This window comes from Hypanus sabinus, chromosome 29 (genome assembly GCF_030144855.1).
Source record: "Hypanus sabinus isolate sHypSab1 chromosome 29, sHypSab1.hap1, whole genome shotgun sequence".
Classification (NCBI taxonomy): Eukaryota; Metazoa; Chordata; class Chondrichthyes; order Myliobatiformes; family Dasyatidae; genus Hypanus; species Hypanus sabinus.
The window spans coordinates 4837134-4860144 of NC_082734.1; the positions used below are offsets into that span (position 1 = coordinate 4837134).

The 23011-nt window shown below is 46.4% G+C and overlaps 1 protein-coding gene across 9 annotated transcripts in view; it reads right to left on the reverse strand.

Annotated features, from left to right (window-relative positions):
* The window catches only part of fuz (fuzzy planar cell polarity protein), a 52497-nt gene extending 30011 nt beyond the window's left edge, over nt 1–22486 (reverse strand). For 4 of the 9 annotated variants that reach the window (XM_059953459.1, XM_059953460.1, XM_059953458.1 and 1 more), the window contains exons 1-4: nt 22336–22486; nt 7766–7887; nt 7153–7291; nt 1110–1319 (exon numbers count right to left, since the gene is read on the reverse strand). In XM_059953459.1, the coding sequence (XP_059809442.1) occupies nt 1110–1319; nt 7153–7291; nt 7766–7887; nt 22336–22419 (555 nt within the window). In that variant the 5' untranslated portion in view covers nt 22420–22486. The remainder of the gene's footprint in view (nt 1–1109; nt 1320–7152; nt 7292–7765; nt 7888–22335) is intronic. The other 5 variants (XM_059953461.1, XM_059953463.1, XM_059953466.1 and 2 more) reach the window with 5 other exon arrangements.
* Between the last annotated feature and the right edge of the window lie 525 nt (nt 22487–23011).

Sequence of the window (23011 nt, forward strand, 5' to 3'; positions counted from 1 at the left end):
AGACCACCTTCTACTTCTGGCATCTGGTGTTGGCAATACAGAACTGGCAGATCTGTGCATACAAACGTCATTGTCCCACACTCAAAGCAAAGGAAGACGTGCGTTTTCTTTAGCTTTGCTACCTCAAGTCACCCCAAAGCACTTTACAGCCAATAAACTGCGATCCCAGTGGTGATATAGGAAAGGCAATTTGCACACAGCTCTCAAGGACAACAAAATAAGGATGATTAGAGAATTATTTCTTATTTACGGTGGTTGAAGGATGTGTATAGGTTCTTAGTGAATTTCTTGCTCTCTTTGCAAATGTGCCATGGGATCTTTCCCACCCACCTGGGAACATCCGATGGGAAACAGCTTCTGTCCCCAGGCCGTAAGACTACTGAACTCTCTGCCTCCACCCAGGTCTCATCATGTATGAAGATCCAGTAGTGTTAAACTGGTTACTCTTTCATTTGTATCGTATATGCATCTTATTTGTTAAGTTATTTGTGGTAATATTACTTTATATGTTATGTGTGAGAGTTACATGTACCTTGGTCCAGAGGAACTTTGTCTCATTTGGTTGATTGACAATAAACTTGAACTTCAGTTTGAACTTGCAGCATTGCCTCAGGAGTGCGTGGGAAGCGTCAGTACTGCTTACAGACACAGTAGCAGAACTGGTGAAGCTACTAACTCACCGCTCCAGAGATCTGGGTTCAATACCAACCTCCAGTACTGACTGCGTGGAGTTTGTACGTTCTCCCTGTGACTATGAAAGTTTTCTCCTACGTCCCAAAGAGATGGATTGGCATTTACTCACTGAATTGTCCCTAGTTTGTGAATGAGTGGTAAAACATGAGGGGTTGTAGTTGGGCATATGGGAGAAAACAAAGAGAGCTCTGTCAATTGAGCCAACAGTGCAGCAGCCCCCTGATTTTCCACAGCTCTGGAACTAACGGCAACGCTGTTGTCCATCTGACAGATCAGCCGAGTGGAAGCTGCCACCTGACAGAAGGCTGTGACCAGAGGACTGCTTCTTATCTGCCTGTGATTGCGACAGCAGTACCTGCACGTGTGGCTAATAAAAATTCTGCTAATCTGACTAACGAGTAGCTTTGCAGACTCACCATGGCACTGAACACGTTGTCTAACAGGCGGCTGAGGTAAAGGTCACTGGCATCTTCCTCGGAGCTCATGACGATGAGTGTGATGCTGCGTAACCATGGAAACAAGCTGTTAGCACAGTATGGACCAACTTTTCCAGGTATATTTTTAAAGCACAAGCACAGCCACACCGAGGGGTCACTATTGTGTATCTGGAATGCAGTCACTGAGTGCTGTGTGAAAATAAAATACATTTTAACAACATAATTATTAACAACTTAAAAATATCACCTTCCTCCCCCACTTCTCAAGATACAATCACCTTTCCTCCACCTACTCCCCCCAGAGACCAGGCCTTCACGTGAACACCTATTGGTACGAAACCAAGTTCACGTAGGAGGTGCATACTGCAGTAGAGTCACTAGTCAGCGACAGGGAACAGTAGCAGTTCTTGACTGTTTTCTCCCCATGGGGACACTGAGATGCACACTGACCACCATGCCCATGGCCATTGGCACTAGTCAAAAGTTTGTGGGTTCAAGACATAAACGTATAAATCTAGGTTGCAATCTCGTGTACTGAGTTTAGGATGTGATGTTCAAACATGCCTCTTCCCTCTCTACTGGGCCCCATAGCAATATTCTTAAGAGTCAGGGAGTTATCCCTAGTGTCCCGGCCATTACTTATGCTACAGCTGAAATTATTAAGATGGACTAGGTCGGGGGTCGGCAACCCGCGGCTCCGGAGCCACATGTGGCTCTTTTACGTCTGTGCTGCGGCTCCCTGTTGCTTTGGGAAATAATTGGTTGTGGCGACCCTTTTCCTGGCACATCCGAACCGACTCACAATTAGATAGCCTACGGGGGTTTGCGAGCACAGAGCTTTGGAGCCTCTGCGCCATGGGGGGCAGGTTGAGGGAGGCTTAAAAGTGAGGCTGAAGATTTCGAATAAAGTTTTTTCCTTCGACTGCAGTTACCGACTCCGTGTCGTAATTTTAGCGCTGCGTGTAGCACACCGCTACATGGTCAGTATTTAATTAAAATGTATTTTATGTTAGTTTGTTAGTTTTTGAAATGTAAATCTAAATTTGAAGATTATGGTGATCTTGTACAATCTAAATAAGACATTGTGGCGACCCATTTCCTGACACATCCGAACCGGCTCACAATTAGCCAGCGTTCAGGCTAAGGGAGATAGCCTACGGGGGTTTGTGAGTACGTGTCTTTTGGAGCATCCGCGCCCATGGGGGGGCGGGTTGAGGGAGGCTTAAAAGCAAGGCTGTTTAGTTCGAATAAAGCTATCTTTGACTGCAGTTTACTGACTGCGTGTAGCACACCGCTACAACGTGTTTTTATCGCTGGCTGTCCAGAGGGGAGGTGCTGAAACGCTTTGTCGCGTGTCTGGAAGAAGTGAAAACTTTCCTGGGCAGCAAAGGGCTCACCTTTCCTGAGCTGGAACAGCCAGAGTGGCTGGAAAAGCTACACTTCATGGTAGACATGACAGCGCACCTGAACACGCTGAACACAGCTCTTCAGGGGTAAGGACGTACAGCCCTGCACATGTTGGAGGATGTTTTGGCATTCGAGCGCAAGTTGACGTTGCTTGCCAGAGATTTACAGAAAGGCACTTTGTCTCACTTCCCCAATTTGAGAGAGTTCAAACAAGGTCACGACATGATAAATTTGGGGTATTTACATTCTGCAATCATCGCAATGCAAACATCGTTTGGGAAACGCTTCAGTGAGTTCAGAGAGGAAAAAAACACATTATCCTTCCCGGTCACTCCCCTAAGCATCGATCCATCCCTACTGAATACGACTGCATTGTCAGGTGTGAGTCAACCTGAACAAGTATGATAAATATTTTAATTGCCTATTATTTTACGTATATTCATATGTTTTCATTGTTCAGTGAAATAGTCCTTTTATTTTTCAGGTTGACAGCTGGCTGACGTTATTTTTGGTTTGCTGCTGGCGGCAAATTTAAGTTTGGCGTTTTTCATAAATACAAGAAGGACTCAAATAGACGTTGAGTATTTTACTTAAAAGTAACCTTCAACCCAATGTCTTTTTTTCGGAGTTCAAAATGTTTTTGTTGCATGCAGAAATGTAATTTCGTTTTCTCTGCAGGAGTTCATCAATTTCATAAATGCAACACATTATAGTTTGTTTATACATAGCATAAAGGCAAAACAAAACGTTGTATGCAGTGTTATTTCATTTTAAATGTCAAACGGGTTTTGCGGCTCCCAGTGTTTTCTTTTCTGTGGGAAACGGGTCCAAGTGGCTCTTTCAGTGGTAAAGGTTGCTGACCCCTGGACTAGGTCATCAGCACAATGCTGGACTTGCTCTGAGCAAAGTGACTACAACATCTGCATAACATCAGCAGACACTTATCAAAAAAGGACATTTGACTGTGAAGAGCTTTGTAACTACCAAGAACGACTATTAATAGAGTTTGCTGAAATGCAAATCCTTTTTTTTTCAAAAAGGAGAAGTGTGAATCTGACTATACGTGTCCTGTGGTAAACTGGATATCATTACTGGACATAAACTGAAGAGATTCTGCAGATCTGGAAAACTTGAGTGAGACACACAAAATACTTGTGGAACTCAGCAAGTCACACAATATCTACAGAGGGAAATAAACAATCGACGTTTCAGCTGTGACCCTTCATCATAGAAATGAAGGAGGCAGAAGCCAGAATAAGGAGATGGAGAGAGGGGAGGGAGTACAAGCTGACAGGTCATGGGTGAGACCAGGTGAGGGGAAAGGTGGGTGGGGGTGGTGTAGAAATATATCTGTAACCCTTAGTCTTTATGAACTTATAACTTTTGCTTTGTTGGTTTGTTGATAGGAAGCTTACAAGAGGGGGTGTGATTTATGGCAGGGAGTGTTTTGAACAAAGAAAAACAGCATAGCTGTTGGGAGGGAGGGAAGAAAAATGCAACTCATTTAAGATGGATGTAAATAAGAAAGGAAGCAATTAACTGATGAAACAACCTCAAAGACATGAAGTTGATGAATTACTGGATTCTGTAAGCATATAAAAAATAATCTGTTTTGAGTTGTATGATTGAAGATACTTACCAAGTAAAGAACTTAATGAACAGAGGTAGACTTTTCTTTGCAAGGAATAAACATGTTTTTAATTTGATCCACTCTGAGTTTGTTGTAATCTGTTACTGTAGACTCAGAAGATCTACTGAACATAGCAGGGGGATGAAGTGAAAGCTGGGAGGTGATGGGTGGAAAAGGAAAAGGGCTAAAGGATAGGAAAATAGACCATGGAAGAAAAGGTAGGAGGAGCTGAACCAGAGGGAGGTGATGAGCGGGTGAGGAGAAAGGGTGAGAAGGTACCCAGAATGAGGAATACAAAATAAAGAGGGAAGGGGTTCGAAATTACTGGAAGTTAGAGAAATTGATGTTTATGCCATCAATATGGATGCTACCCAGATGGAATATGAAGTGTTGCTCTTCCAGCCTGAGTTTGGCCTCATCATGGCAGCAGAAGAAGCCACGGACAGAAATGTCAGAATGAGAAAGCTAAGTCCAATTAAAATGGATAGCCACTGGGATATCCTGCCTTTTGCAAAAGGCAGAATAAGGGTGCTCCACAAGGTAGTTCTCTCAATCTGTGTCAGGTTTCACTGATGTAGAGGAGGTCACACCAGGGGCACCAGATACAACAGATGACCCAGCAGACTCACAGGTGAAGTATCACTTCACCTGGAAGTGTTTTGGGGCTCTGCATGAAAAGGAAGGGGAAATGTACTTAGTTATCATTAGTGGGACTTTTGCAGCACCTCCTCCATTTGGGAGGCAAATATTGGCCAGGACACGAACAAGAACTCCCCTGCTCTCTTTCAAAACATGCCTTCAAATCTTTTCCATCCACCTGACAGAACAAGAAAACTGTTAATCACCTATAAGATGGTGCAGAACTCCTTCAGTACTTCACTGAGGGTGCCAGACCAGATTTTCTTGCTCATGTTTCTGAAGTGGGAGTTGAAGTCACACCTCCCAATGCAGAGGCAAAGGACATTCATCATCTCAGCATTTACTGACACCCATAACTTATAACAGTTCTATTCAACCCACAAGTGTGAACTTAATTCACACTTAGCAATTTAATTTTCCATTCCAATTCATTGTTCCAACAAAGTCCAAAAAGTTGAGAGTCATCTTCTGACTCCACTCTTTGTAGCCCTCAGAACTCAGTGTTGAATTTGATAATTACATGTGCTTTGTATCAGGATCATCCAGATCTGATGAAAGACTAGAAGTAATGTACCCTTCATTTTCTTTCTCCATAGATGCTGCCTGATCTATTAAGTATTTAATGCATTCTCCTTTTTTTCACATTTCCAGTATCAATATTCTGTATCTCACAGATCTAGCATTTCCCCCCCTTTCCTTCATTCACATTCATCTCTGGTAAGGGGGTGGAGGGGTCACTGCACAGGATCGAAATAAGCTGCAGCGAGTTGTAAACTTAGTCAACTACATCATGGGCTCTAACCTCTGTAGTATCCAGGACATCTTCAAGAAACGATGCCTCAAAAAGGCGGCATCCATTATGAAGGACCCTCATCACCCAGGACATGCCCTGTTTTCAATGCTACCATCAGGGAGGAGGTACAGAATTCTGAAGGCACACACTCAATGATTCAGCAACAACTTCTACCCCTCTGCCATCCAATTTCTGAATGGACACTGAACTCACGAACACTACCTCACTACTTTTTTATTTTTGCACTACATATACTTACTGTAATTCACAATTGTTTCACCATCATTATGTAATGCATTGTACTATTGCCGCAAAGACAACACATTTCACGACGTATGCCGGTGATATTAAACCTGATTCTGATTTTCTTCAGACAGATCAGCTACAGCTAACAATCCACTGCCACCACTTGATCCCTACACTATTCACACATTCCTTTTGTTCTCTCCACACCTTCCCTTTTTCTCTGGAACTTGAAGTGTTTGGCTTCTAACCTCTTGTTGCTGATGGAAGATCATCGGCTGCTTGATATGCTCAGTATTTCCAGCATCTGCAGTTTTTTTTACCTCCTCCATGGATGGTCCCTAGCTCGGCAGCAAAAGAAGGAGGATTGGGCATGGGGCTAGCAATCCCATTCCATAAAAATCCATACAGAAACACCAACAGAAGCTCCAAAGGCATCAATCCTGGGAGAGGAAGGAGAAGATAGGCTACAGCTGGAATAATTTGGCCCAGGATAGCGGACTCTGGCAAGCAGCTGTTGGTGGCACCAGTAGGCCTAAGTAAGTAATTGAGCAGATCTTTTGCTTTTTAAGTTAATAATAATGGTCAATAATTGAAAGGAAAGGAAATTGCCTTTTCAACTCGCAAGAAAGCATAGGCCATCAGCTTTTTGCTGTTGATGTTTCTGTAGCAGGCAATTTCACTTTTATGAGGTCGAGTTGCTAGCTCAGCGCTAAATCCAGCGCGGATGGAAAGCACGCACAGGAGCCCGCTGGATTCGAACGCGGGAGCCTTTGCTCCGAAGTCTGGTGCTGATACCACTACGCTACCAATAATTGGGATTTAAGTTCTTTGAGCTTCACATGCATTTCCAGAGAGGGAGAAGAGCCACAGTATCAGATAGAATGTTCTGCTATAATATTTCAGAGGTAAAATCATTCAAGATTGTTTATTGTCATTCTTCAGCACACAAGTGTAAAGGAGAATTAAATGATTGTTACCCTGGATCTGATGCAGCATAAAAAAAGACAATAAATATAAAAGCAACCCTATAAAACATCATGTACAAGTAACCATTAAGTGACATGCAGGGAGCTGAGGGGGTGTAGAGAGGAGTGGCTAATCTGTATGTTGTGGTGTTGGGGCTGTAGTGGCTGGGTTAATGGGTGAGGTTGATGATCAGCCTGATGCCTTAGGGGAAGTAACTGTTTTTGAGTCTGGTGGTCCTGGAGTAGATGCTGTGCAGCCTGCTCCCTGATGGAAGTGTAACAAACAACCCATGAGCAGGGTTGGTGGGATCCTTCATGATACTGCTGATCTTTTCCCGGCACCTTTCTGTACATATATCCTTGATGGTGAGGAGGCTGGTGCCGGATATGCGCTGGACAGTTTTGAACCCTCCTATCAGCTGTGGTGCAGTTCCCATACCACACAGCGATGCAGCACGTTAGGACGATCTCCACTGAGCACCTGTAGAAGATCATGAGTATTAATGGCAGAATGCAGCTCTCTTCAGCCTCCTCAGAAAGTAGAGTTGATTAGCTTCCTTGACTGTGGAGGATGTGTTCTGGGACCATGAGAGATGTGCACTCTCAGGAGTTTGAAATTTCTCACAGTTTCTACTGCTGTGCCAGCGATCTGAAAGGCACGAGTGGAGCAGGTAGGGTGTAAAAGTCAAAATTAGGCAGGGAGGGCACTATGCACAGATAAAGACTGGACTTCTAAATCCAGGGACAGTTACTAAAATATTTTTTTTCCACTAAGAATGCTAAATGTTCAGGGAACACAAGACAAAATCTAGCTCCCCCTTGCCACCTCCCATATATTTTGACTCAACATGCTCTAGTCACACCTCCTACGAAACATAATTTTCTATTTAAAATCTTAAGAGGATGAGTTAAGTCCTGCACTGAGCTAGGTCCAGTGATCATTCTCACACCTCACCTGTCCCGGAAGACTCTCCAACAGACCCTAGTGTTGTCAGTGCAGGTACTAGTCAGCAGAACATCCTGGTTACTGCCAAACATGTGCACTCCATTTAGAGAACCAATCACAGAGAATGGGAGCTGAAAGTTAAACAGGTAATTTTAGTACATACAACAGTACAGCACAGGAACAGGCCTTTCAGCCCACAATGTTGTGTAAACTAACTAAATTAGCAATCAAATGACCAACTAAACTAATCTCTAATGCCTACACAATGTCAATATCTTTCCATTTCCTTCACATTTATGTGCCTATCTAAACTTCTCTTAAAAATCCCTAATGTATCACCGATCCAGGCACCCATCATTCTCTGTGTAAAAATCTTGCCCCTCACATCTAACTTTCAGAGAATTAATGCAGTAAACTCCAATGGAACATTGAACTGGTTAACTTCATTCCACTCCCAATGTTTAAAATCTCCAACTCCTACCTTACAGACAGTGAGATGATTCTGAGGCGAGTCAGAGGATACTCAACAAAATCTTTTTTAAAAAATCAGAAAACTGCAAATGCTGACATGGAAAGTGCTAGAAATATTCAGCAGCATTTATGAAGAGAGAAGCAAGGGTTGACACTTCTGTTCATCAGAAACAAAAACTATTCTGAGGCACACATACAGGACGCTGTGGGAACTCAGCAGATCAGGCAGCATTGATGGAAGTGAATAAACAGTTAACTTTCGGGCCAACATCCTTCATCAGGACTGAGAAGGAAGGGTAAGATATCAGAATTAAAAGGAGGGGGAAGGGGAAGGAGGCTAGTTGGAAGGTGATAGCTGAAGACAGGTGGGTCATAGGCTGGAGAAGCAAGGATCTGATAGGAAAGGAAAGTGGACTTAGGAGAAAGGGAGGGAGGAGCAGACTAGGGGGAATTAATAGGCAGGTGAGGAGAGGTAAAGGGTCAGAGAGAGGAATAGAGGAGGGTGAGGGAGAATTTGCTGACCAGAAGGAGAAATCTATATTCATGCAGAATACAAGAATACAGACAGAATACAAGATGTTGCTCCACCCTGAGAGTGGCCTCATCTTGGCAAAAGAGGAGGCCATGGACCGACACTTCAGAATGGAGATGGGAATCGGAATTAAAATGTTTGGCCACCGGGACATCCCGCTTGTGGTGGATGGTGCAGAGGTGCTCAACGAAGCAGACCCCCAATTTACAACAGGTCTCCGAATACAGAGAAGGCTGCATCAGGAGCAGCGGACACAATAGATGATCCCAGCAGATTCATGGTGAAGTGTTGCCTCACCTGGGGCCCTGAACAGAGATGATGGAGATTACCAACTATAAGAGCTAACATTGTTCCTCTCATACTGAAAAAGATGGTGGCAGCAAACAGCATGACCAATGGTGACATCCTGCAGACCATTCACAAAACTACTTCTTTTACCTCCTTCTTTCAAATATGATTGCACTACTGAGCCGCGTGCGAATGGAAGGTGTGACTTTCATTTCGATGGCATGCTTTGGAGTCAGTTAAACAATCTGGTGCTTTGCTGTCTCCAAGGGAGTTTAGTGAGGTTTGAAGTAGAGTGTGCAGCCTGGAAGCCAAGAAACTTGGAAACGAGGCACGAGCCCATGATGGACTCCAATGCTTCTCTCTGATCTCGCAGATTAAAGCATCAAGTAAGATTGAAATCAATGAGGATGAGAGCAGAAGGCAAGCGGGTGTTCACCATTGCCTGCCTACATTTGACTGGTCTCTCTCTCTTGCTCGCTGCTGCTGGAGGAAGGTGACAGAGTCTTGGGTCTTGGGTAAGGTTTAATCAACATGGTTTGTTGGTTGGACTCTGTAGTTCATGTATTATGTGTGTCTGGTTACTCCTTTTTTAAAAAAGCTATTTTGTGAGATTTTGATCAGAGTGGACTGGCTCTGTGGCCTGCAGTCAACGAACGACACAGTGTGAGATTGAACTAAACCAGGGGTGGGCAAACTTTTTGACTTGTGGGCCACAAAGGGTTCTAAAATTTGACAGGGGGGCCGGACCAGGAGCAGATGGACGGAGTGTTTTGGTAATACACCTCATAAGAGAAAATAAAATAACATGTGCTTTAATTTCAATTGAAAATGAACTAATGCATTACAACAAAATATCTGTCTTTGAAGTCCCATGGTATTTAGCTATTTATTGAAATGACTTTTAAAACACTGAAAATTAAATGAATAAAATACAGCTTTTTTAATAGTAACAGTTATTATTTTAAAGCACTGAAAATTCTGTTATCCTTCAAGATATTATCATCATCACTCTCCTCCTGACTGTCTTTATTTCAAAAACAGTAGGAGATGCAGGTCTACTTGTCCTGCTCCTTCTTATTCAATTGTCCCCTGTGCCAAAACTCAACAACGACCAGCACAAAGACAGAACAGTGATAGCGCGCCAGTATGCGGAGCGCGTTATTTGATCTGGAGCGCATTTTTTATTTTGAGAACGTACGTGCACCTGCGCACTAATCATGTCCATCACTTAACAGAAATGACATGTAACATGTAAGGCTTATTGAAAAAAATATTTTCAAATGCATTTTTTACATAACACAACGAAGAAACTTATTTTTAATTTCAGTGGGAACAGTGTTGATGGTCTCCCTTTTTAGCCAGCGCATCAAAGTCTGGATTTAGTTTTGTTGTGGTGATTCTCAGGATGGATCTGAGGTGTTGGTCAGTTAACTTGGATCTGTGGCTGGCTTTGTTGATGTTCATGACGCTGAACGCCTGTTCACACAAATAGATCGAGCCGAACAAAGAGTAAAGCGAAAATGTGGAGTAATACGCTGCACCTCAACAAAGGTCAATGTATATAGAGTGCGTCATCTATTGGGAAAACGCCAGAATTGCAGGAAAAAAACGTTAACAAGGTTTATTAATATAATTTCATCAAGTTCTGCAGGCCGGATTAAAAAGCTTAACGGGCCGCATATGGCCCCCGGGCCGTAGTTTGCCCATACCTGAACTAAACTGAACATTCCTAGACTGGTTCAAGGACTCTGTTGTTTGATGTTTTATCTTCTGTGTGTTTTTCACTAATTTTTGTCATTTATTACATTTGTTCTTTTCCTGTGCATTTGGTGTTTGTTGTTTTTCTTTGAACACGTCACATGGTGTCTCTTTGTTTTATGGCTGTCTGTGGGAAGACAAATCTCAGAATATCAAATAGTTTGATATTAAATGTACTTTGAATCCCTCACAGATGTTATCTATTTTAATTTAATTAGAGCTTAGAAAAGTAGAGGGCTATGGGTAACCCTAGGTAATTTCTAAGGTAAGGACATGTTTGGCACAGCTTTGTGGGCCACAGGGCCTGTATGGTACTGTAGGTTTTCTATGTTTCCATACAACACAGTAGCAGGCCTTTCTGACCCCCCCCCCCATCCAGTTACAGCCAGTAGTCCTTGGAATCTTTGGAATATGGGAGGAAACCCATGCGGTCACAGAAGAACGTACGAACTCCTTACAGACAGCAGCAGGAATTGAACCATGGTCATTTGGCACAGTACAGCATTATGCTAAATGCTACCGTACCGGCCCGAATATAATCTCTTCTGGAGGGAGAATCCAAATTAAGGTGGGGGGAGGGACAGGGCAGCTATAGGAGTCACCTCAGGATGTAGACCATTGGGAAACTCTTCTTCATTCACAGAGAAAGTCTAGGAATATCTCCCTCCATATAAAAAAACTTGAGACAAAGGGCAAATTTTTAAAACTGACAACCTTTAGAGACAAAAACCAAGACTTATATATTAAAGACAGTGACTATCTAACTGAATGCACTACTCCTGTTATTAGCAAGCAGTGTTAGAATGAGCAAAAAAAGGAACTCAGTGGGTTAGGCACCGTTGGTAGAGGGAAATGGGCAGTTGATGTTTTGGGTTGAGACTCTTCGTCTAGGGCAGCATGGTGGTGTTGTGGTTAGTGTAATCCTTCACACTGCCAGTATCGGTAGGTTCACGTTCAGGTATATTAGACAGTTGAGTGGTGTTGCAGCAACAACCTCAGTAAGACCAAAGAACTAATTGTGGACCTTGGAAGGGGTAAGACGAGGAACACATACTCACAGAGGGATCAGAAGTGGATCTATAAGGAGAAGTCCTGATGAAGGGTCTCGGCCCGAAACGTCGACAATGCTTCTCCTTATAGGTGCTGCCTGGCCTGCTGTGTTCCACCAGCATTTTGTGTGTGTTGTTGTTTGAATTTCCAGCATCTGCAGATTTCCTCGTGTTTACTCCCCAACATATTGATATGGTTACAAAGGAGGCACGACAATGGCTACATTTCAAGGGGAGTTTCAGATTTGCTATGTCACCAAAGACTCTAGCAAATTTCTACAGATGTATTGTGGAGAGCATTCTGACTGACTGCACCTCCTGCTGATGTGCGTGGGGGTGGGAGTGGGGGGGGGCTACTGCACAGGATTGAAATCAGCTGCAGAGAGTTGTAAACTTTGTCAGCTCTATCATGGGCGCTAGCCATCTTCAAGCAGCGGTGCCTCTAAAAGGCAGTGGCCATCACTAAGGACCCCCATCACCCAGGACATGCCCTCTTCTCATTCTTCCCATCAGGAAGGAGGTAGAGAAGCCTGAAGACCCACACTCAACGATTTAGGAACAGCTTCTTCCCCTCTGCCATCAGATTTCTGAATGGACATTGAACCCATGAACACTACCTCACTACTTTTTTTATATATTTTTTTTACGCTACTTTTTTAAATTAAATATTGTACAATGTCCTGTGTATGTTACTCAAAATGGGTTTTTTGGTTTGTTAAGAGTCGGAATGCTTCTTTGATAAGTGTTTCTCTCACAGTTGTTTTGCTTTATACTTGTTGATATGACAATTGTATTCATTTGTTAACCAATGGGGAATGTTATTTTGTCTTGTGAGGCTGGGAACTTGGGGGAGGGGTTTTTCACGTGCTTTTGGGAGAGAGCGGGAGGAAGACGTCGAGGAAGGTGGACGTGCGCTGCGCTGCTCGGGCGTGGTCCTAGGTGCAAAGACGTGAAGGTCGGAGGCAAGCGACGAGGGGTTAAATGGTTCGATGTTTGAGCTCCAACGATGTGCACTAAACTGACTGAACTTTGATAAGTTGGCGCCTTTTTGTTTTGTTTATTTCCCTTGCATATATATTGTATTGCCTAATACTCTTTTCATTTTAGTAAACTCTTTAAAGTGTATTTCATAACAGTATTTGTTGTGGGTTTGATACTGTGGGCGGGCGCGAGGCATAAACTCGATTCTCACAGCACCTGCATGTACGGGAGGTGGGATTGGTGAGTTGCTGGATCTCCGTTTCCCCTAGACATATACCAGCCTGTTGGGTAAGTGTTACATTTGTGGGGTGCTCGTCCTGGATTGGATTGTCAGGGGCTGTGGAATTGCGCAGGCAGCAGAGCGGAGATGGACAGAGATAAGATTGTTAGCTGGTGCGAATTTGAAGGTGTACCGGTGCAGTATGCCTGTGCAGTGAGTGGATTGAATTTTCGAGTTTCGGGAGACGCGATAGTGCGCGGTTTAAGTTCGGTGAAGGGTATTGGGCAGGTAGAATTGGTAGCTAGACGGTGTGGTAAAGAGGTAAAGTCTAGCTGGGTGTTGGTTCGTACGAGTGCTGACGTCAGGACGGTGGAACTGCCAGTGACGGTCAGTGTACCGGGGGAGGCGGGGCCGTGGGGGCTCCACACCCTCTCCGAGGATGAGGCTGAGGAGCCAGAGCTAGAGGTGGACCCCAGAGAGGTGCCTGGCACTAGTAAAGGGAGGTGGGAGGAAGGAGTCGTGACTAAGCCCCGCTCCCCAGGTAGGGTGGAAGCCTCGGAGCTGGCAGCCGCACTTAATTCCCTGGTGGGAGTGGCCGAGAGGCCACAGCTGAAGCTGGGGGTGTTCTCCGGAGCCAAGCCTACTCTGGACGGGGAGGTGGACTATGAGACCTGGATCGAGCATACGTCTTTGATGTTAGAGGAGTGGCCAGGCTCGGAGGAGGAGAAGAGGCAGCGATTGGTGGGAAGTTTGAGGGGTTTAGCAGCCAACATAGTCCGGGAGTTGAAAGCTGAGAAGCCTGGGGCCTCAGTGGAGGAATGCCTAGAAGTTTTGGAGGGAGCGATTGGGTTGTCAGGGGAACCCTGGCTGCTTTTAGCAGAGTTCCAACTCCTGGAACAACAGAGAGAGTAACAGCTCTCCAAGTACATATTTTGGATGGAGGGGATGCTTACGGGGTTGCGGCGCTGGGGGGTAGTGAAGGCGCCTGGCGTGGCTAGCGTGAGGATGAGTCAGATATTCAGTGGCTCTCTGGAGGAGGACAAGATGGCGTGGACTATCCGGCAGGCCCCCCTCCATCGTTCAGGCAACTGATTAGAGAGGTGCGGGAGGAAGAGAGAGTTGGGGTGGAAAAGGGGCGCGGGCCTACTGGAGCGATCTTCAGCGATACAGGAAGTGGTGGCTGGGTGGAGGATTGACAACCCCCAGGGGAGTAGGGACCCCCCCTCTGGAGGGCAGGGACAGGGGAGGTACCCACTCCCGGGGGCAACCAGTGCAGTGGGTTGGGAGCGGGAGCCGTCCTGGGAAAGAGGGGCATTTCAGGCGGGACTGTGGGCAGCCGAGGGTGTGCTATAGCTGTGGAGAGAAGGGACACTTTAGGTGGGATTGTGAGAGACAAGGAGTCCTGCGGAGGACAAGCCCCCCTGCGACTAAGAAGGGAGAGGTGTCGGGAAACTTAGGAGAGGCTCAGTGAGGGAACGGACTGGAGCTTCTGGAGGAACATGTTCCCAGAGATCAGCCGGAAGACCACTGGGTGCCCACGCCTCTATTCCGGATGGGCTGGTAGGACCCCGTGCCAATGTGGGTCTACAGATAGAGGGAGTTTACGCAAAAGCTGTTCTTGATACAGGATCGCAGGTGACATTATTGTACCGGTCTTTCTACAATCAATATCTAAAGCATTTGCACATAACCCCATTTGACACCCTGCAGATTTGGGGTGTGAGCGAGGGTGACTACCCGTACGATGGGTACCTATCGGTGAGATTAGAGTTCTCGGAGGGCGATGTGGGAGTGTCTGAAGCTAGTTGGTGATGGTGTGTCCTGACCCGGTGGAAACCGGTGGTGCTGCCCTCCTGGTGGGGACTAACTCCCCCGTTGTGCGATGGCTCCTGGGAGCTTGTAAGGAGAAGGGGGGGGGGAAGACTTTCTGGAGACCCTCTCGGTGCATCCAATGTTTCGAGCGGTGTTCGAAGAAGGGGTTGCCTCCCAAGGGCTGGACCCGGAGTGTAAACGAGGGACGGTGTGGTGTACGCAGGCGAGGCCCAAGGTGATCCGACCAGGGGAGGTAGCACTAGTGATGGGGACCCCCAGATTCCCAGGAGTGCCGACGGGCGAGGCCCTGTTAGTAGACGCCCCGGACAATCTTGAAGGGGAGACACGATTTCCGGCAGGGGCGCTGGTGAGGCCCGAAGTGCAGAGACCAGGGGTGGTACATGCGAGGCGTATAGCTATAAGTGTCAGGAACACTACGGCAAGAGAAATCACCTTTAAGAGGGGAATGCCGCTGGCACATCTGTTCCCGGTGACGGTAATGTCTAGCGCACCAGTGAGGTTCCCTAACGGGGAGGGATCGGAGCATCGAAGGGAGCTGACCGCTGAAGCCTTTAACTTCGGGGATTCCCCTGTGTCGCCAGAGTGGAAACGCAGGCTAGAGGAGAAGATGCTGAAGATGGAAGCTGTTTTTTCTCGGGGCGAGTTTGATGTTGGCTGCGCCAAAAGCACTCGCCACACCATCCGGGTGACGGAAGATACCACGTTCCGAGAGAGATCCCAGTGGCTGGCTCCGGCAGATGTTGAAGATGTGCGGCAGCATTTGTGCAAGTTGAAGGAGGCCGGAATCATAGCTGAGTCTCGAAGTCCTTATGCATCCCCAATAGTGGTGGCACGGAAGAAGAATGGGCGAGTGCGCATGTGTGTTGACTACAGGACGTTGAATCGGCGAACTGTCCCTGATCAATATACTGTCCCAAGAGTCGAAGATGCGTTGGCCTGCCTGAGCGGTGCGAAGTGGTTCAGTGTGCTGGATTTAAGAAGTGGGTATTACCAGATCCCGATGAGTGCGGCCGATAAAGAGAAGACCGCTTTTATCTGCCCGCTGGGGTTCTTTCAGTTCGAACAAATGCCCCAAGGCATATCGGGAGCCCCAGCCACCTTCCAGAGGCTCATGGAGAGAACTGTGGGGGATATGAATCTGTTGGAGGTGCTGGTGTACCTGGACGATTTGATAGTGTTTGGATCGACTTTGGAGGAACATGAGGAGAGGCTGTTGAAGGTGTTGGGCCGGCTTAATGAAGAAGGGTAGAAGCTTTCCCTGGACAAATGCCAGTTCTGCAAGTCGTCGGTTAAGTACATTGGCCATATCATTTCGCGAGAGGGTGTGGCTACTGATCCAACCAAGATAGAGGCCGTGACCACCTGGCCGAGACTCCAGAAAGTGGGTGCTCTGCGCTCATTTTTGGGGTTCTGTGGGTATTACCGGCGATTTGTGAAAGGATACGCCAAAGTGTGTCACCCGTTGACTCAGCTGTTGTGTGGCTATCCCCCGGTGGGGAAGAAGAGGACGGGGAACCAGAGGCAGGACGCTGGAGGATACTGGAACCTGGCGGAACCTTTTGGCTCGAGATGGGATGATCAATGTGAAGAGGCGTTCCGATCTTTGAAAAGGGCACTGACCCAGGCCCCAGTGTTGGCTTTTGCCGATCCCCAGAAGCCATATGTGCTGCACACAGATGCCAGCCAAGAGGGTCTAGGGGCTGTTCTGTACCAGGAGCATGGCAAAGCATTGAGGCTGGTAGCCTTTGTCAGTCAAAGCTTGCTGCCATCTGAGAGAAACAATCCCACTCACAAGTTGGAGTTCCTGGCGCTGAAGTGGGCGGTGGTGGACAAGCTGGGCGATTACCTGTACAGAGCCAAGTTTGAGGTGAGAACAGATAACAATCCTCTCACTTATATTTTGACTTTGGCGAAGCTGGATGCCAAAGGACATCGGTGGCTGGCGGCCTTGTCTGTATATGATTTCAGCCTGAGGTACCACCCCGGAAGCAAGAATGTCAATGCGGATGCTTTGTCACGTTGGGAGCCGGGGGGACAGGAGAGGGACAAGGAGTGGGAGAGTGTCCCTGTCCCTGGAGTGAAGGCGATGTGTCAGTTTGCTATCACCGTGAAGGCCGAGGGAAGAGGGAGGATGGAAAGAGCCATGGACCACTTGGGGGGTTTTGACGACGCCATACCCCTAGCTTACTGCGACCTGACCACACTGCGGACTAAACAGTTGCTGGAACTGAGTCCCGGGGAAGTGGTAGCTGCTCAGCAAAATGACCCGGGCATTGGCACAGTGGGGAGAGCGGTCGAGAAGGGGGATGCGGCGTTGGCTGAGAAGGTGAAACACCCATTTGTGCCTCTGTTGTTGAAGGAGTGGTCTCGGTTAAAGTTAAAGAACCAAATCTTGTACTGGGTAACGGCGCCTCCGGACCAACCCCGCGGTTGGCAACTGGTCCTGCCGGAGGAGTATCGACAGGTTGTACTCTAGGCCTTACATGATGATTCTGGACACTTGGGGGTGGAAAAGACCTATGGATTACTCAAAGACCGGTTCTACTGGCCCTGGATGAGGGGGGAAGTCGAAGAATACTGTAGGGGGTGCAGTCGTTGCATCCAGAGGAAGACCCTGCCAGCGTTGGCGGCTCCACTGTCGCACTTGCAGAGTGCGGGACCTCTGGACTTGGTATGTATGGATTTCCTGTTGATTGAGCCTGACACCCGCAACACCGCAAATGTCTTAGTCATCACGGATCATTACACTCGCTATGCTCAGGCATTTCCCACTAAGGGTCAGAAGGCGACGACAGTGGCGAAGGTGTTATAGGAGAAGTATTTTGTTCATTACGGCCTTCCCAGGCGAATCCATAGTGATCAGGGGCGGGACTTTGAGAGCCGGCTTATCCATGAATTACTGACTATGGTGGGGTTGAGAAATCCAGTTCTACCCCTTATCACCCACAGGGAGATCCTCAGCCAGAGAGGTTCAACAGGACCCTGTTGGATATGCTCGGGACGCTGGAGATTGGGCAGAAAAGTAGATGGAGTCGTCATATTGGACAACTGTTACAATTGTACTCGCAATGATGCTACAGGGTACTCGCCCTAATGTCTGATGTTTGGGCGGGAAGCAAGGTTGCCAATTGACTTGTGTTTTGGGGGTGAAATGGGTGAATTACCCGGGAAGTCCCATCTAAAGTACGTGTCCGACATGAAGAGGGAGTTACAGCGGGTGTACGAGTTGGTTGAGGCGGCGGCTACCAAACAAAACCAGAGAAATAAGATGCGGTATGATCGAAAGGTCAAGTTTGTCCAATTGTTGCCAGGCGACCGGGTCCTTTTACGGAATTTGGGACTCCCTGGTAAGCACAAGCTGGCCAATCGATGGGCGGCCAGCCCCTATGTAATAGAGAGCCAGATGCCGAACCTGCCAGTTTACCGGGTGAAACCTGAGGATGGGAAAAGGGCCTATCAAGGTACTCCATTGGAATCACCTGCTGCCCCTGGGTCAAGCGGTGCAGGTGGATAAGGAGCCCGAGAGGGAGGTTGCACCTAGTACAAGGACTCTGCGAGGGCGCGGAGAAAGGGAAGAGCCTGCTGCTGAAGAGCGGGGACGGGTCCCTCACCCGGGAATGGCTACCGATTCGGAAGAGGACGACTCAGATGAGTGGGCCCTGTTCCCATTCGCTGGCGCTCCAGTACCAGAAGAGGAGGCTCCTGGCCCTTCCCATACTGAGTTGGGTGAGAGGAGGGAAGGTCTTGAGAGTCAGATGGAGAGGCAGCCAACAATGGGAGGAGAGAAAGTGGAACCCGAGCGTGAGCCGGAGAGATCTCAGGTGAGGGAGGACCTCCGTGAAGAAGGGGGTGAGGGTCTGTCAGGTAGACCTGGGGAGTCCGAAACAGTGGGTTCGCAGATGAAGAGGGAGCCCAGTGGGGCAGAAGGGGTATGGAGATCTCAGAGGATTAGGCGCCCCCCGGAGCGGTTGACATATGTAGTGCCAGGAGAACCGAGTGTGATTTCTGCTGCTCTGGGTAGTTATGTCACTGTTTTCTGCACCTGGGTTGGGTTTTGTGTGTTGCAAGAAGCGTTGGGGAACTCTGGTAATGCCATGAGGGCATGACATTTGCTGGTGGGGAGAGAATGTACAATGTCCTGTGTATGTTACTCAAAATGGGTTTTTTGGTTTGTTAAGAGTAGGAATGCTTCTTTGATAAGTGTTTCTCTCACAGTTGTTTTGCTTTATACTTGTTGATATGGTAATTGTAATCATTTGTTAACCAATGGGGAATGTTATTTTGTCTTGTGAGGCTGGGAACTTGGGGGAGGGGTTTTTCGCGGGCTTTTGGGAGAGAGCAGGAGGAAGACGTCGAGGAAGGTGGACGTGCGCTGCACTGCTCGGAAGACCACCGGGCATGGTCCTAGGTGCAAAGACGTGGAGGTCGGAGGCAAGCGACGAGGGGTCGAATGGTTCGATGTTTGAGCTCCAACGATGTGCACTAAACTGACTGAACTTTGATAAGTTGGCGCCTTTTTGTTTTGTTTGTTTCCCTTGCATATATATTGTATTGCCTAATACTCTTTTCATTTTAGTAAACTCTTTAAAGTGTATTTCTTAACGGTATTTGTTGTGGGATTGATACTGTGGGCAGGCGCGAGGCATAAACTCGATTCTCACAGCACCTGCGTGTACGGGAGGTGGGATTGGTGAGTGGCTGGATCTCCTTTTCCCCTGGACATATACCAGCCTGTTGGGTAAGTGTTACAATATATACACATACTGTAACTCACAGTTTTTCTCTCTACTATTATGTATTGAATTGTGCTGCTGCTGCAAAGACAACAAATGCCTGTGATATTAAACCTGATTCTGAAATCCATTGTCTGAGGAGATGGTATATTGTGCCCATGGGATTCCTCCCACATTGCAAAGACATACTGCTTAGGGTCAGTGAGTACTGGGCACACTAAGTTTCTTCAGAAGCATGGCAACAATAGTGGGCTGTCCCCAGCAAATCCTGAGAATGCGTTGGTCATTGAAACAGCACACGCACTTCACTGCACGTTTCAACGCTTTGGTGTTCAGGTGACAGATGAAGCCAATCTTTAATCCGGATTGAGATAGTAAATTTTAGAGTGGGAGGAGCTAAAGATGGCACCAGAGGTTTTTGTGGACCTGGGTTACTTCCTCCAGTTCATCCACGAAGCAGTCTACATCTTCTGTTCTCATGTTTCTTTTTCCCTTTTCAAGGTGGCTGGGGTTCTGTCAGAGTCCATGATCTACAGCAGTGCGCAAACTATTCTTCATGAACAGTGGGTTCTCACTCTTCGGAACTCACCAGGCAGCTGGTGCTTCAGAATCTCCAGGTTCAGCTTGGAAGACGTGCATCTTTGGGTGTGACCCTGGACAACACAATTCCTCACTGATGTCACCCACTGAAGCATCACAGGAGATCAAAATTTCAAGACAGTGGGTATGGCTATTGGAGGGCTCTGTACTCCAGCGATCACTCTCGCTCTCTCAATGGTGAGAGAGTTTGCTGATTCTCAAGTCAAGGAGCTCAAAATAAGCAACGCTACAAACTGTAACATTAAAACAGCGAGCTGAGGGGAAGAGCAATATCACTCTCTCCCCCATCAGTGAGAGAGTGGGCCTGCTAAGATGTCCAAGTGCTGAGATGGACAATAGTTTCTAATGGTGGATGGTGAGAGGGGTTGATGCTTTTTGCTGCAACAAGTGGGGGGAGGGAGAGTGTGGAGGGTTGATGCTTTGTTGCTGCTTGTGCGTGGGAGGGAGACTTCGGGGTTCATATGGTTTTCTGTCATTCCTTCTTTGAGTTTTTTCCCTCTCTGTTTCTGATGTCTGTGGAGAGTACAAACTTCAGGTTGTATACTATACACATTCTCTGGAATTAAATTGAACCATCGAAGTGAAAGGTGGCAAAGGGTGGTTAGATCCAGATGAAGAGGGGCGATATGAAGATCAGAAGTGGGAAGGAAAGAGTGGTTTATCAACAAAACTTGGGGAGATGGAGATATTGAGGAATGGAGGAAACAAGCTGGAGATCAAAATTGATAAGAAAGGAAGAAGGAGAATGGACCCAAATAGAGGAGGTAGGGTGGGCAGGTGAGAACAATGGAAGATGAGCAGGTGGAAATGGAAAGAAATTGGTTGATGGGGACCTGGGTGGATCAGAAAAAGAGGGAAAGTAACAGAAGAGGGCTCAGGTTACCTGAAATTGAAGAATTCAATGCTCATACAATCAGGTTATAAAGACTATCCAGGCAGAACACATCTAGTTTGCATTTGGCTTCACTGAGTGGAGGAGGTTGAGGACATACATTGTGAGAACACAGGCAAATTAACATGGCTTGCAACCAGGAGCTCCAGATGGCTATGACAGACAGAGAGCACAGATGTTTGGCAAGGCCTTCTGTGCTTGGCCATCTCATCAATGTACTGGTAGCCACATTGAGAGCAACTTTGTAGTGAGACTGGATGACTCGTAACTTATATACCAATCAGCGATTGAACCATCACCTTGACACCCACATCTCTCCCTATCAGCAGACAATGGTTGTAACCAATGCTCCCTCTAAGGTGTGTGCGCATGCATGCATCATTTACAATTGGCACACAAAGGAATTTAAATTGCACACAAAAGGTTGTCACCCTCTACCTCATTGGCACATTAAGTATATTTCTCGAATGTACACAATCACATTTCCTTTTCTGGTTTTTGATGCAGAACGTGGAGTTTGCAATAACTTGTCTGAAGCTGAAGCTGAAGCTGGCTTATTTATACTCTTTTTACAGAAGAAGTTATTCAGTGCACACATCTTGTCGCCACTGGGCAAAAATAGCTCAGCCCAAGATTTTTGTGCACACTGGTCATTACGAATATTGGTTGTAACATACAAGATGCAATAGACAACTGACAGAGGCTACTCAATCTTGCCTCTCTGAATCCAGTTCATGTGCCATGGAGAAGGCTGTATAACCATCATCTTCAGGTCCCACTCCAAGTCACAAACCAACTTGATCTAGAAACATATCCCTGTTCTCTTATTCACCACTGGATCTAAATCTTATAACTTCCTACACACTATTGAAGGACTTTCACAAGTACATCAGGGGACAACTCATGACCAGTTTTTTTTCTCCCAAGGTACTTTGGGTTCAGTAACTAACACCAGTCAACCATATGAAACAACTTATTTTCTTAAATAAGACTATCTTTGATTCAAAGTAATCAGACATGGTAATTCTAGTAGATATCATATCTCCTATTTTCAATCTAATTATGTAGAGAACTCCCTGCATGATAATAAATGTCTACAGAACTGATAAACTACACTGACCTTCTAACCAACAAAATTAGCTGAGCAATATTTAATGATCAACACAACTGTAAGTAAAGGATCATTTTAAACAGAGGCTTTGTGTCAAACACAGTGAGTTACCTGCCTGCTCTCCCCCTTGCTCCTGCAGTACAGAGGCACGCCACTGCTCGTTGCCAAGCAAAGTAACTGCACACTACCCGCCATCTTGTTCGGCCAACGCCGCCTTCCCTTTCCCGGTGCAAGCCGGGAAACCAAACCGAACGTCGCCCGGCAACCGGCGTCACCCGATTGCCCCGGCAACCGCCGAGACCGCCTGACAACTCATTGCGCATGCGGAGTTGAGCAAACTGGAATCGGCGCCGATGTGGTCAACCCTGAGTTTGATCCAGGCTCAAATTAATGGAATTGCCCCTACTTTTTTTTAAAAGGATGCAGAAATAATAAACGTCATCTGATGAATAAAACAAACTGAAACTAAAGCATAATGTTATTCGACGTTTTCTACCTGAGTGTGCATGAAAGTTAAACCAAATATTTGATCGATTTGACAGCAAAGGTTTTATATAGTTAGAAAATGTCACAAGTTATTAAGAAAATCGCCAGCAACATAGATTTGATTGAATATTAAGAGTGAAATTTAAGATGAAAGGTCGTGAATTCAAAGTTTGGCCAGTGCTTTGAAATCAATTAAAGTAATTCTTTGGTTAGTAAATCAATAAGAGTTTGATGGGTAATAAATAAATTAAAAACCTTGCTGCTATTTTCTTGTTAACTTTAACATTTAAATTAAAATTCA